This window comes from Protopterus annectens, chromosome 6.part0 (genome assembly GCF_019279795.1).
Source record: "Protopterus annectens isolate FY-2018-M chromosome 6.part0, PAN1.0, whole genome shotgun sequence".
Taxonomy (NCBI): Eukaryota; Metazoa; Chordata; order Ceratodontiformes; family Protopteridae; genus Protopterus; species Protopterus annectens.
This window is the reverse complement of record NC_056737.1, coordinates 1,659,978,975-1,659,995,458: the sequence shown is the minus strand read 5'-3', so window position 1 is coordinate 1,659,995,458 and position 16,484 is coordinate 1,659,978,975. Positions and strand designations below refer to the sequence as shown.

Here is a 16,484-nt window from a genome sequence, read left to right as displayed (position 1 = left end):
AAATACATTGGAATGGTCTCCCTGGTACAGATAACCTGCATCCATGGTACCTTTACTACTTTTGACACTTCATTATCAAACCCTTACAACACATCTTTAACCTCTGTCATATTACCAACACTATGCCTAATATCTGGAAAATTGCTGCAGTCAAACCACTTGTAAAACAAAACAGCTCACACTCCTCTCCCACTATTGTCCCATTTCATCCTTCCAGCCCTCTGCAAAATCTTTGAAGAACTTGCCTACCTTCAACTCACAGACTATATTACTAAATAACACCTTCTCTAACACAAACAGCACAGGTTCTGGTCAGGGAACAGCACTGCTACAGCCATATGATCACTTTCAGTTGACATTCTCATGTCTAGAGACAAAGGCATGCTATATGGAGCGATTTTATAGGCCTCACTGAAGACTTTGACTTAGTCAACCACTCCTCTCTCATACTCCACCTAACAGAACTAGGCATCAGTACAAACACTATCTACTGGTTCCAAAACGATCTAGCAAACTGTCATTTCACAGGTAGTTATACCTCTTCTACTTCACGTTCCACCCCTCTAACTGAAAGGGGTACCTCAAGGCTCAAGTCCTGTACCCTTTGTATTCTCTGTACACATCAACAAAGTTCCTCTTGACCGTACTCCTCCTCCTCCTCTCCCACTATACACTGACATTACATCTAATGCTATAACCATTACTAACTACATTAATGCAAAATCTTCAATCTGACTTCCATTCACTCAGCAATAGTACTGTCAAGGAAAAAAAATCTATTCTAAAGTGAACAAAAATAAAAACATTTTTTTTGGCACTAAACAAAAGATGAGCAAGTCCCCCAAAAAATGTAATAATTTGTGATCACAACAACTTCCCCTAAAGGAAGTATTCTCTTTTAAGCACATCACAGTGTGGTTAGAGCACTCTGGGCTCAAAAATATTCCATTTTCTCTAACACACCACAACAGATCAGCAATAGGAAAAGGAATACTACTGCCCAACAAGAATACTGTCTCTCACATGTCAGCAACATCTGTTAAACATACTGCAACCATTCAAAATCTAGAAAGTGAAATATATCTATCACTTCCTCCCGCAGAACAAACCATAGTACAGCACTATGAATGCAAACTGTTTCCCAGTCAAGCAAAGAGCAAGTCTTCTTCTACACTCCCATCTGTAAAAGCACCTACATCAACACTCTCTCCTTTCTTTAATGTGAAAACTAATAGGACAATCCTCTCCAAAAATCATGTACCTCAATCATGCTGGCCGTATAACACAAACTTCTCTTACCAAGCTACTTCTGATCATGCTTTCCCCATTCTTGGGTGCAAAATGAGGGAGTCTCTTCTGCTCAGATTTAGACTCCTTAAAGACACTTCAACCAATGTCAGATTTCATACACTGCTAAAATCTCACTTATGTTGTGAGTGAGGCTAAATGCATCTCCGTCCAATCAGGTCACATTACTTAAAGCTACTTTTAACACTCTTCTCTGACTCCACATTTAAGTTCCATATCTTTGCCTCTCCTTCTTCAAGCTCCAACATACCATTCTTGTATTTCTCACTCACACTCAAATATTCTATAGTCAATGCATATGTTTGTAAATAGCATACCCTCCAGGCTGAGTCTAAGCTGGTTAGAATGGATCAGTGGTACCCTGATAAACACATTGAAATAAATTAATACATAGATGAGCTTTATTTTGATACTGTGGAAGCCTTATTAATTTGGACACAACTGCTCATTAATGTCACAATACTAAGTTAAAAGTATCAAGTGCTGAATCAAAAATAAAAGGAAATTATTCACATAAATAATAAAATGTAGCAAGTTTGCCTTATTCACATTTTGTTTGAGTAACAAAGAAGTGCATATTATCCAGAACAACCTGAGTTTTAAAATACTTAATAAACTTTCAAAAATGGTTTCATGTCATCTTGTAATCTCAATTGTCACTGTAATTCCCTTTTCTCCAGTATACTATTAAAGTCCTCACCTTAACTATCTATAATAATCTGATTTAAGATATCAAAAACAAATTTCATAAAATTACCACGAGTAATACTATGTTTAAAAACTGCATTATTTTTATTCTTTTTCCCCTAGTATATAAATACTTATACATCCTGGCTGATTGTTTCACACTGTTCTTACTAGCATAAAAAACATCCACATGTTGAGCATATGGCTATATAAACAACAGCCATAGCATTACAGTTGAAGTGACCACATGCCTTATAGGACATTACATCATGAGGCAAATAAACATTGGGATACTGCTAAAAATTCCACAATAATAATGTTAAAACATGCTGATCCCACAGACAGCAAATTTTTAAACTGGCAGACAATACCAGTAAACAGAGGTACATCATGCAGAAAAGTTATATATCCTAGTCCTGTCTGTGGTAGAGGTAAATGCAACACTTGCTAAACAGCAGAACTTGGCCCATGTTTCCCTTCCCATTTCAGCCGGATACATTTTGCCATGTAAACATGGGCCACCACTCCAGTAGCAGACATACTATGTTACACAATCAGCCCCCCTCAATGAAGAGTCAGCATAGACAATAGTCCACAATAAGCATTAGCAGATAAAATATCTCTTCTCATTACATAAACAGGAAGATGAACAATTAAGCTAGATACATGGACAAGCACATACCATAGGCACACATTTTCTAGACGGCTGAAAGATGTTCACTACAGTGTAGTGATATACAACATGTACATTTATATACATTTTAAATTCTGTAATGTGACACAAAAATGAAGACAGCATATCCTTTTGTTTGGCATACTGACAAATGCTACTGATCATCCCTCTAAATTCCATTTACGGATATGCCATCACTTCCTTCTTATAGGCAGTTTGTTTTACCATCAGAAGAAAAGGATGCAGTAGTATTGCTTTCAGTGTAATGCTCCATACATGCCTAACAATCTCCACTTGAATAGAAATTATGGAATATTCTTATTTTTGTGTGGAGTAATGTACAGAGTTAGGACAATAGCCATTTGAACGAGCCTACAGGGACTGTTCCTGACATCCATGTATTAACAGAGGCAACACTAGAGGTATAATTAGGATGTGGATGAAGTGGCAGACATATTGAGCTCAAAGTATTAGGAAGCATGATTGGCAAATCCTGATTGGTCTTCAGTGCATCATTTGTGGTCAGAACTGCGGCTCTTCTGTACGCTCTGCATCTTCAGTGCATTACTGGCATTGCAAATAGTAGCAGCTGCATGCTACAGCTTCAAATAGCCTTGGAGCTTTTTATTTTTTTCTTCTCGACTTACAGTTAGGGGTGTGCCAGATTAGGTGCAAGAACACTAGCTTTACTTCTGGCCAACACTTTGGTCAGGCGCATCCTAAATGCAGATGACCTATACCTTTGGAGAGGTTTAGTGCATCCTTCACATTAATATTTGCATGTTACGTTTAGGAGTTTCAGTTCAGATTCTGCTGTTAAGTATATCCTTTGTGTCTGCCCACTTTTACCATTTGGTATGCAATGTCACGCTGTTCCCACCTGTGATATGTGTACTATGCAAGGGATTATATCTGGTATCACAGACTTTAAGTTTGCTATTGGTCCTTTGTATTATGCAAACAAAAAGTTAATATGCAGCTCCATCTGCATGTTCAGGTAAAGTTCTATCATGGCACAAGCTCTTAAAATCTGTCCCTGTAAAGGAAAACTCTATCCTTCAATACAGGCAGCTTGTTTACTGTGCAGAAATCCTTTCAGTTTACTCATTTCCACTTATTTCTCTGCCACACATAATGAATTTCCCACCATTTTTTCTATTCGACATTTACCTCAACCTGCATGGCATGGGCTAGACAACAGAGATTTTGCTATTTTAATTGTTAGTCATTACCAGCAATTTTACATCTTGAAACTGTCTTTAGTACTGAAAAATTGCAAAATGACCATGAAAGACTTTTACAGCTTTTGGTAAACCCATATCAGAGAAATGCAGTTAAAAAGTAGCACACCTCTGCTTGATTAGATCACCTAAAAAGCCACAGACTCACAGAACTACCACGGTTAACTAAGTGAAGGGGAGAACTCATTTATGATGTCTAAGCTATGTCATATTATATTTATGAAAACTCTGCTCTAGAAGAAAGACAGAGACTAAAAAAAGAAACTCACAGTATGGCAGTCCTTATAATAGCCATGTTGGAGTATTAGAAATTCAAATGTAACAAGAAACAGAGTGATTCTGATTCTTTAGTAGTAGACAGAATATCAAGATACGATAAAAAAAATATTTGGTAGCATTTCACAGTGGCAATCTTCTTCTGAGTAGTTTAACAACTTTATTAGTATTACAAACTAACACTTCAATAACAGGGTCTCTTTTGGTCTTTCCACTACAGACAGTCACTGAATTGTTCTTGTGAAAAAAATATTCCTAAAGAATAACCATATCCAATGTCAGAAAAAAAAAAGATTTTTCATCACATCTTGATCTCTGCAATAGCAATGTTCCTGTATAACTCTAGGCGGTTACTATTTTTTAATCTGTTATACCTCAAAATGTCTGATGGGGCTGCCATGCTGTGTGATTTCATTTTGCAGTAAAAAATGTTTGCATCCTTGATATGTCTTTAAAAGGAAAATTGTGAACATTTACTGCAGTAACATCCCTCCATCGACTTCTAATGACAGTGCATACTCCGTACTTAGTAGACTGGACAGAACATAAAACAAGTGTAGTGAGGTCATACAGGATACAAGTCAGCATTCTAACTCACAGATTTAACACACAGTGCTAACAAAGCATATATAGGTCACTCTATAGCAAATTTTCACAAATACCACAAAAGAATTTACAGGGCAGTGTTTCTGTGCATTAATGTATTGTGGATATACACAAGGAGCAATTGGTTGGCTCCCTTTCAGAAGTGGAAATCCAATAATGTGAGTCACAACAATCTGAAAAACAAAATGCAATTCATATAGAATAGTGAATATAGAAACTCTCTGTTTGTAGATGGGCTTAACCCTTCTGCACCCCCTCACAAGGCACACCTCTGCTTCTTATATATATAGTAACTCTGAGACTGCTGCACCTAAGAGGCATATTCCCAGATACCACAGTCTCAGACTTGGCTGGCATTCCCTCAGTTGCATGTCTAAATTTATAGTTCTGAGGATGACAGTTATGGTCCACAGACACACAACAAAATGCTGTTCAGCCCAATCAATGATAAAACTATTTCACAGACTGACAGGAAATACAATAAAGATGTTTCTTCAACACCAAAGTCAGCATTTTAAACTGACGGGCCTTTGAGGGCATTATCACACTCAAACAGTAATTTTAAGACTATACCTTAACTTCTAGTTTTCCACAGTTGTTTCAGCATTTTCCCAGCAGTTCCAACAGTCCAGGCTTGAGTCGAGACTTGTTCAGTTCTTCTTAACCATTAATACAGGCTACATGGAAATTTCTCAACTGTCCTCTGGAAAAATATCTATGCTGATTAAAAGGTCATTCTCTCTCTCTCTCTCTCTCTCTTTTTTGTTACCTATGTTTTCTTAGCAATTTACTCCATCCAGATTGTTATGTTCAAGTACCCACACTGATGCTGAATGGTTATGTTTTACATGCATTTAATATTCTTTCGACGAATTATTACCAGCTGCTGGTTTGTAATTCCTATATGCTTGCATTTTTGAAATCCTCCAACAATTGCAAAGCATTCAAGGTTACTATTAGAAACAGAAATTAAAAGCATTGCAGATCCATAATGTCAGAGAGGGGATACAAATGATGATAGATGAGGTATAGCTAAGGATAGATTAACTGATATCTGGAACAGGACCCATCCAAAAATCGATATTGCTTACTCTAATAATGTAGAATTCTATGAAAAAAATCATAAAACCCCAAACCACTTGAAATAAAAAAGAGAGAAAATGTGACACTGCTATAAAAGGAGCCAGGGAAGGAGCATGGCAACATTTTAACAGTAAGAAAACTAGCTTTGTTTCAGTGTAATCATTAAAAACGTTTATTTGCCATCTTCCATGAAGTTATTAGTAGATCCATTCTGATACTATATGCTAGTGTTGCCTGGATTTCATGTGATGCTGCTCCAATTCTTAGTTCAGCCTCATTTTTATCTTCTGGAAAATTGTTCTGTAAGCTCCAGCTGCCCGTTCACTTACACATCTAATTTACATGCTGGCAGAGTTTGCTTTCTAGGTGTAACATACTTGCATTGTTTCTTATTAAGTAATACATTTCAGTACAGTAGAGGTTTGCTTTTACGGCACTCAGAAGTCTTATTTACTTCAAGTTTACATGCCATTTTTTTTTCTTTGCTGAATTGTAATACGATCTGTGTACTCTTAAATAACAGTATTTTCTCCCTGGTGCCTTTTGGCTACCATTTTATGACTGTATACGCAAGCTGAAAATAAATTCCGCATTTATTTACAGTTTCAAAGTCTACTTTCAGCCTGCTTGCCCACACATATGCATATTTAGTATCAGTACTTTACTTTGAATGCTGTCAGACATTGATTACGCCTTTAGATGTTACTATGTCACCAGATACAGACTTAGCACACTGGGTTATAAACAGGTGACTGATCACAACCACTCTGTCGTGTCTCAGAAACAAATTATACTTGGCATAACAATTGATAACAACATGAAATTCGATAAGCATCTGTCAATTGTTATAAAGAAAGTACACATAAAACTAGGCTCTCCCTACAGATTTAAGCCATATCTCACGGACTTCACTAGATAATCTATTGCCAGGACTCATTTACTGTGTCCCCTCCTCTATGCCTCTGCCATCTTCACCAACTTGAAGAAAACCAATCTAGCTAAACTAGACGCTTGCTATAACAAGGTTGCTAGATTTGCTAATAACTCCCCATACAGATCACATCACTGTAATGGCTTACAACAACTAAACTGGTTGGAATTTCCTAACTTCCTTACATTCAACCAACTTATAATAGCTCAAAATACGGTATTATCATCATGAAAAATGCCCAGCTCTTCAAGATCGACTTAAAACCCAATCTAATACAAAGCAGCTCAGATCTTCTGACAAGCTTTTGTTCACGTCACTAAGGCCAACAACTTCAATGCAGATTATCTCTACTCTAATTGCATCTCCAGGACATGGAATTTGACCCCCCAACAAATACTAACTACTTCTAGCACACAAAAATTTAAAACACTTCTCAAGTCCCACCTAACTCCTGGCTTAGCTTTTGTCTAAATCCCAAATGAATACTCTCTCTATTTAATCCTTCCTGAGAAATTCCAATAACAGATCTTAAATTTACTAAGCTACTCTTAAATCTCTTGCTCCTACGTTTTAACCACTAAGACATATATCTATGTTTCTCTAAATATAATGTTCCCTACAGAAATGCTGGCACTAGGAATGCCAAGTGCCAACATACTGAAAAAAGATCAAAAATACAGCAGAAGAGTGACTTTCAAACATTGCTCTTCTCCTTTAGTTTTTTACAGGGAGAAGCCCCCCTTGCACCCCCAGATGTGGAGGGCAAGCCTCCCCCACCATCTGAACTTATATACAAACTCCAAGACCACTATACCTCTTAGTAAAGGGAATATCCTGAGAAAGTGCCATGTCAGACTTAACAAATGTAAGTCAGTTTTTTGGTCATTCAGCCTCAGCATGTCAGACTCACTGCAGTGGGTCCCAGCACTACAAATAGTTACCTTAACTACCTATTGAAGAAGAAATTGGTATGCTGAACTCATCTGCAAGTTCATCATTATTAAAACTGAAATAGCTCATTACAGTTTTTGGCCTGAGCATATAGTGTCAGTTAGGCAGCGTTACCATATTATAGTGTGTTCTGAAACTTAAGGATTAAAGGAGCAAACTTCTGTCTGTAATTTGGATGCATGTTAAGAGCTACATCACATGAGAAAGAAAATTATTTTTTTCTTAAAATGATTACACTACTCAACTCAAATTAAACAAAATATAGCATAATTATTGGTGCCACTATAGAAATGCTGATTATGAAAATAAGTTTCCACTGTTTCATCCAACTAATTTTTCGATTTTTCCTACAAGGGAAACAAACTTTCAGGGAATCACATGATGCACTGCTCTCTATAAGGGAATATGAAATCCCAGAAGTGGAAGTCAGTTTGAAGTTTCAGCATAGGAGGTGTGTGCTCACACAGGTCAAAAGCTGAAAAAAGCAATGGAAATAAATGAGTTGTATAAAACTGTAGAGAAATTTGGCAGTCCAGGAGCGCTTTTCCATCTTTATATACAGAATGATTCAGAAGCAATAAGTGTTTTTTTGTGCCCGGGAAACAAATACAGAGAAGTTGACTATTTGCATCCAATTGAGAAGTGATATGTTACTTTGAACATTTTTGTAACTAAAGGTGTTTGAAATAGCATGCTTCCCAGACTCATGCCTATCTTTGATACTACTACTACAAGTGATTGCACTTTAAATAAAGTGAATGGACTCCCTGATAATTGTTAACATTTATAACCACACCAGAAATGTGAAAAAACACCAACAGTCCAGATAAAACTCCATATTTATTATAGACAGTTAAGAGCTTTCATCCCCAAGTGGGACTTCTTCAGAACTGCCATTATTAAAATACAAGCCATTGAAATGCATCTCAAACTAAACATGTTCAGAACTGCCATTATTAAAACTTGGGAATGAAAGTGCTTAACTGTCCGTAATAAATCTGTGGAGTTTTATCTGGACTTTTTATGTTTTTTTCCACAATTCTGGTGTGGTTATCAGTAGGATTCTTGTTCATTTGAGTTTTGTTAATTGTTAAAATTTCTCTAAATGCTGTGGAGACTGTGCATACAGTGCAATAATGTTAAGGCCTACTTTAATGCATTTATTTTGATACAGTAATTATGTTTTATGTTTAGAAATATATACAAACATCACTTAACTGACTTGGATGATGAACATATATTGTGCAGTAGTTTATTTATTTGTGTGTGTGTGTGTGTGTGTGTGTGTGTGTGTGTGTGTGTGTGTGTGTGTGTGTGTGTGTGTGTGTGTGCGCGCGCGTGTGCACACGCGTGCGTGCGTTTGAGTGGCTAGCTTGAAATATGAGCATAGGTGTGGCTTGGATGGGGGGCAGGGTAGCCTACTCAGGTGTAAGGTGTCAGGCACCACAATTAGAACTTCTGTCATTCAGTGAATGTTCATTCTGAATTTACAATAATTTCTAAAGTGTTGTAGCATTCCCTGTGAGGTGCAATGTAATAACAATCAGAAATAAATCTCATTTTCAGTTAATGCTGAAACGCTCATCACTTCATGTGTGGTATTTAGTTTCTCATTTAAGAAAAGATCTTTTTTTTGTCTTTAAGTATGGGAAGGTCTTTTTTGTCCTCAGTTTAAGGAGGCAGATCAGAGAACAGCACAGATTGCCAGAAGAGACTACCAGGCTACAGCTCTGAATACGAGTGTGTGCTTAGATAATGTGGATATTTTCTTTTCATTTCAAACTTTCACTTCACAGCTAATCAGGCAGACTGGCTACAAACTGAGAAATTACAATAATACATCTGCTGGTGAGTCAAATACCTCTACTATTTATCATACTTTTGGGATATACATGTGTGATTTAATTTGCCACCTTCCTCTATCTTCCTTCATATTTCAGTGCTAACATTTTGTTACTACAATATCTGTGCTACACTCTAAATACTGACGGCTATAAATATGTTGGAATAAAATGCTAATATGAATCATTACTTTAAGTCTGTTACAATATCTGTATCTGTGTTCTGCCTATAAAGTAATTATAAAAGCATGAATACTTTATGTATTAAATTGGGGCACATTTTTTTCTTACATTACCTCAACATGCTTTGGGACTATGTAAAGTGGCAGCGATCTGGGGAAAAAGCAGAGAACAGCTGTTTTATTTATTTATTTATTGGTGGCTAACAATACAGGCATTGTCTTCCTATCTAAGAATGAGTTTTAGCAACACTAGATAAAGGGTGATACTACTGAATTACCAGTTTGAGAATTTTTTTATACAGTTTGGCTTGGCGTTTTGAAATATACTTATTTTTTGTTAAAGGCCACATTTGCTTAAACACCTGATCATTAATTTCAGTGTTGTATTACAATAATGTGAGACTGAATGTAATTGATCAAGCACAACCTGTACTATTATCCACTCATATCTGTAGTACACAGGTAGTATGGGTGAAAAGACTTAATAGGGTGAAGGAAAGGTATGGCGTTGGATCAAAACATATACATGGAATATAACCTGGATCAATTATCCAGTTAGAAAAAAAGCAGAATTTACCTGATGTTATCTGTATTTGTTAACTAAGGTAAAGCACTGATTCCTATTGACCTTATTCAATCTCAGCCCAAGAGCAATGTCTGGCTAAGTGACATACCTCTCAAGTGTTCAGAATTTAACAGAATGCCCATATTTTTGCATCATATTTTTGCTCTGTACCTCATAAAATATGCGGCTTGCTGGCAAATCATTGAGGACTAAAGTCACCCAATAATAACAGACATTTGATTTTCAGATTTAACATCCTTCAAAAATTGTCTGCTAATGTATGACCAGTTACACTAATAACGTTTTAAGTTTATATGAGGAATATTTAAAATCTATCCCTGATTTTGGGAGTTTCTGATCAATACTGCAATGGTTATGGGGGACTCCAAGTTACTCACATTACTCGAAGAAATACAGATGAAGTTTAACAACTGATAGAGTAGAGCATGTATATAAAGTTGCAGGAGTTATTACATGCCCTGCTCTAATTTTTGATCCTGCTCCTGGGGAATGCTATTTGAGGACTCTTATGCTTTTTACTTCTGGTGACAGATACTATATAAAAGCATGAACATTTGTCATCATGTAAAGGATGGGATAAGATAAAGCAGAAAGCAAAACATGATATGCATCTCTGAGAGATATATAGGTTTATGAAGTTTTTTTTAGAGTTTTTATAAGGTTTTGGATTGCTTAGTTACTAAACTCTTTTCTTAAACCAATTAAGTTATACATGGAGAATACTTTAGAAACAATGCATTGACTTAGGTGACTGCTTTCAGATAACAATGAATATTAAGTAATAGTGTATGCTTAAGTATACAACTTTATGACGATATCCCAGTCTTTATGTGAAAACCTAATAATCTTTATATTGCTATCAACAAGGACTGACTGTTTTTGTACTGAATCTGGATATTTTGGAACTGGTTGTAAATAAAAGAGAGTATTTTAAGAAAAGGCTGACATATGTACACAGTCTAGGTATCTAGAAGTTGGTTCAATAAGACCCAATTGACCAGTCTCAGTCAAAGCCTACGCAGAGGAAAGCATGAGAAGAGCAGTCCTCGGTCCCAGTTGTTACTACCACTTACAATATGAAGAACTTAAGGAAATGTTTCACAGATGAAGGATGTATTCAGGCATTCTTCAGCCACTCATCTGCTCTGGAATGGAGATGGAGACACTCTAAAAAGGATCTTCAAAGCAACTGTTGTGGTGCACCCTTAGTAGGCCTCTTGTTGATGGCTGAAGATGGAAACACAACTGACCTGTGCTAATCAAGGAGAAGAAGGCAATACACAAGGTTTGCAAGGCTATTTCAAAGGTGGATAATATCTGGGAAACAGTGTGACCAATATCTAGCCTCCTGATCATTTGGTTTCCGTTTATACTCTGCTACCATCCTAGCATCTATTCCAGTTCTTACACTGGGCATTCGGAACCACTACTGTCCTGAGTTACATCAGAAAGGCTTCTAATGTTTCGCAGCACACTGCAGGGGCTTTGCACACTTGTCCAGTGTGTGCTGCCATGTTGTATACCAGCAAAACGATTGCAGGCCCATGAGACTGGGAAAGGAAGGAAGACAAAAAGATCCTAGATGAGGACAGTACAAGAGGAACTCACAAAGTTACCCACATCAGAAGTCCGCAGAAATAAGATGCAATATTTACACAAAGGTACAGCAAGCAAGTTATTTTAATCTATGCTATACATTTTAACACACACAATTAAAAGAACATAAAAACATTTCATATTTGTATCTACACAGCAAATATAAATGCAACCACTCATAAGTATAAATGATTTACAAATCAGAGCCAGCAATTAAACAGTGTGTATTTCTTGAAAGAAAGATTAAACTGGTGTAGTGCTAACAAGGTGCAAATGGTGGGAATTTAAAGCTTACCTAACATCGCCATACAGCATTTCCCTTGGGAAAACAGCTCTTTGGTCACCTAAGATCCACTGCAGGTCTCTGCAAAGAAAATGTAAACTTTCTGTACTTCTGAAGTGCAGTACTTTAGAGCTGGCTACAAATGGACCCGACATAAATGATGTCAAGAAAGAATGAATGTATGAATCCAATGAGCACACTGACACATACCTCTCAACCTCTTAGTGCAAGAAATCTGGATAAAGCCTGACAAAATGGGGGGACAAAGGCCCAAAAGTAGGGACAGATTTTAAATATTGCTCTTAGAAACTTAGAAAGTTGCTAGAGTAACAGGGTTTATCTTAACATACATTTTCTGAAGGATTTTAAGTCTGAAGCTCAAAAGTATCGCATGATTTAGTGATTTCAATCCTCAGATCATCCCAGTGATTTATCAGATAACCACAAATTTTATGAGGAATGGACTGAAAATTTGAGTCTAAAATCTGGACAGCTGAGAGGTATGCACTGACAACTATGGTACGCCAAAAGAAATTGTTTTCTGTAGCTCCCACACAAGGTATATGGTAATCTGTTAGAGTAAATGAGGATTCAATCTCACTTCCGTAAAATAAAATAAAAAAAAAACTACTAACAGGAAAGTCTTATTTACTATTAGAAAGTCGAGTGTCTGACACTTGACTAGCCCAATAATTTCAAAAGACCACTGAAACATGGAATGCTGGCAATCGATAAGCCCACAAAATACCTCAAATCCCAAAACACCCTAACATCCTGTATAAAGGAGCAAGCATTACCATGGGTCTGAAAGGGGGTAAGTTTGGCTGTTGGTAGTTTTGGTCTTTGGCATTCCAAAAGCCAGTATCCCTAATTCGCCTTTTCTAGTTAAGTATCTGATACTCGACATTCCAATAGTAAACCAAAAAGCCTATGGTTAATGCTAACAGACCTTTAGCTGGGTCCTGATTCATACAATTCCTCAGTGATATTACTTAAGAAAGTGGTTGGTAGGAATCCAAGATTAACTAATCACTCAAGTATCCAGAATAAAGACCACGATAATGCTGGTAGACATGGGAAGCAGTGACACATATATTTAAGAATTATGTTCTTTTTTTAATCAGAATCCCATTACCCTATTGTAGACATCTATAATCTGTATCTTCCTAGTCATGTCCCTCATTTTAGTTGCCCCTTGCAGCTCTGTGGCAATTTAATAACATACCTAGGAATAGCAGCAGAGTAGTTAAATGTTTGTATGCAAACTGTTGACATCGATAAATACATAAATATATTTTATTCTGTTTTCCAGTTTCTCATCCTGGAAGCCACATTGATTAGGTCATAAACAAACAACTATTAAGTAATTAAGATATTTAAATTACTATTCATGCTCAAAATGTCAAATATGCCCCTAAGTACACAAATATAAGTCTTTTTATGGATACAGACATTCAAAAAGTATATTACCATTATAAAACCATTACAATAAAAAAGCTTTAAGATTAAAAAAGTAAATATGCACAAGTCTCGATTTCTGATATGTTTAATCTGAAACAAACACACTGTCAGAGCAAACAATTTATCAATTAAAAACGTTTTTTTTTTTTAAGAACGCACTGTTATTTATCAATGCAATGCAATTTGTCAAAAGATAAACTGTAACTATCTATTACCTGGATAGTTTGTTTTCCATCTCCTTTGACAATGTGGCTAGAGGCACTAAGTTCAATTTGCCCCTGAGGTTTTCTAATAACATCACTCTGTTTAAAAAAAGAAAAAAGAAAAGTTGTTTTTCTTTTAATAATTCTTAAAGCACTCAGATTAAAAGAGTATAGTCTTCTTACTAATAATGATGCAGTGCATTTACATACAACATAGGCAGAAAATATTATTCTGCACTCTCTCTCTCTCCAACAATAAACATTCTCAGTCAAGTTCAGTCATTACTCTCAAGTTCTTATATTTTTGTTCTTTTCTTTCCCTCATATTTGCCAACCATCAGAGCTGTTGTTGTAGCTACATAATGCAGAGACCCTCAGCCAGGCAACCATTGGGAAAAGACTTAACTTAAGCCCCACTATTTCCCCTGTGCATGCCTAGGTAGCATTCATCCACAGGGTGGGGTGACAGCAGCCAATCCCATCCATCAGTGACATAATCCTTGGTAATACTGCCCCCTCCCCAATGAGAAAGACATCTACCCAGCCTCCAGTCTTTACCAAGGACTGGGAAGAAATAATGCACCTCTGTACAGACAAAGCCTTATGAATTCTCTGCCTCCCTAGGTGGCTCTTCCAAAGTCTGGGCTACTAAGTAAATCCAGGCCATCTGCATTATAATCAGGGATCTATTCCCCTGCATTGCAGAGTCAGTTAAAACCGTTTTCATTGTTCAGAAGGATACACTAACATACAGAACACAGACGTGTGAGGTTTTTCACATTTCCATTATGATTTTAAAGATGTCCTCTACTTGTTTATAAGGAATATATTCTCTTCTTTATTTATTTTCTGGTTTAGTATTTCAGATAAATTAATAGATTCACAATGGGTCATTTTCCACCACATCTTGGGCCACAGGCATTCTGACAGTAAATATATACCACATGTTTGAGAGGTACAACTGTAAGTATTATAGTAGTGGACGACAGTCACATTCAAAAAATAACATGGATGCTAAAAAGTAAGAAAATTATACAATCAAATCTGCAAAAACATTACTGCATTATTGATAAAAGCTGTATTATCAGGAAAAAGAAATACTAATCACAAAAGTACTAAAATTTGGGCATGCCACCAGTAAAGTACCAGATGCAAGATCCAACAAAGCAATCCATTCAAATCCTCCTAAAATATGAAAAAATAAACCTCAACTAACTAGCCCAAGAAGTAGACTATAGAGAAAAAAGAAAAAAGTTATATACGCACCATAATGTTCCATCTGTGTTACCCATTTTCATTCTTCCTCAACTAATGGGTTCGGATCCAATCTGCGGATCCCACTCAGCCGTTATACTAGCTTGTGGCTTCCAACAAGCTCTCTAGTTCCTTCTCTACCCATAATGCACCACCCCTAGCATCTCTCAGATCTTGCTTGCAGCTTGAGAGGAGGACTAGAATTATTTGCCATAACTGGAGTTCAACACAAAGGACGCTGGTGTCCTTAAAGTGTCTCATTCCTCCAGAAGTCAGTTATGAAAAATGGTGGGAGATGGTAGATGGGGAGTTGAGGAAGAATGAAAATAGACAACACAGATGGAACATTATGGTGAAAACATAACTTTTTTATCTGATGTCAATTTTCATTCACTCCTCAACTAATGGGACAGAGTTCCCAGCTACCTAAAATCCTGGGTGGATTCTACGGAAGGATATTCCTGAGTACAGCTAAGCCAAAAGCTGCTCTTCTCCTTGAGACCAGATCTAATTTGTAATTGGTAATAAAAGTATGAGGATTTGACCAAGTTGCAGCCACACATATATCATCCATAGAAGCTCTAGACTGGAAAACAGCAGAAATTGCCATAGATCTGGTTGAGTGACCCTTTAAGGGCTTTGGTAAGGGAAGTTTCAATTTATTATAGAGAAATTAAATGCAATCTGTCAACCATCTAGATAGATTTACCTTTGTAACTGATTTGCCCAATTTATTATGTACAAAGAAAACAAATAATTGGTCTGTCTTTCTAATCTCTTTTGTTCTGTCTAGATAGAAATGTAATTGTCTATGAACCATCCTGTAAATCCAGCATATATTCTCCTTTATTTGTAAATTTTGGAAAGAATGCTGGCAAATTAATGGACTGTTTGATGTTGGATTCTGACACCACCTTAGGAAGAAAGGAAGCACTGCTCTGTAAGGTAACCCTATCCTTATGAAAAATTAAATATAGGGGGTTAGAATATAATGCTTAAATTTCTGAAATTCTAGCAGATGTAATTGCAACTAAAAAGATAGTTTTCCTGGACAAAAATTTTATATCACATTTAGCTGCAGGTTCAAAGCGAAAATTAATTAAGGTTTGCAGTACCAAATTTAAATCCCATGGTGGCATGGGTTCTTTATAAAGGGTCTTAGCAGAAGAGTACCTCTCAAAAAGACATGAGCAATTTAGAGGAAGCCAGTGAAGAATTTTGGAATCCAGCATGAAAGTTAGAGATTGCTGTCAGTTGAACTTTAATAGTTGATGAACTAGCACCCTCATTAAATAAACTCGCAAAAAATGTAGAATAGTATA

The 16,484-nt window shown here is 36.5% G+C and overlaps 1 protein-coding gene across 1 annotated transcript in view; it reads right to left on the bottom strand.

The window, feature by feature from the left end:
- Nucleotides 1-16,484, bottom strand: part of PLEKHH2 (pleckstrin homology, MyTH4 and FERM domain containing H2) — a 1,501,506-nt gene that overhangs the window by 648,110 nt on the left and 836,912 nt on the right. The window contains exon 13 of the mRNA XM_044075068.1: nt 13,921-14,007. Coding sequence (XP_043931003.1) covers nt 13,921-14,007 — 87 coding nt within the window. The remainder of the gene's footprint in view (nt 1-13,920; nt 14,008-16,484) is intronic.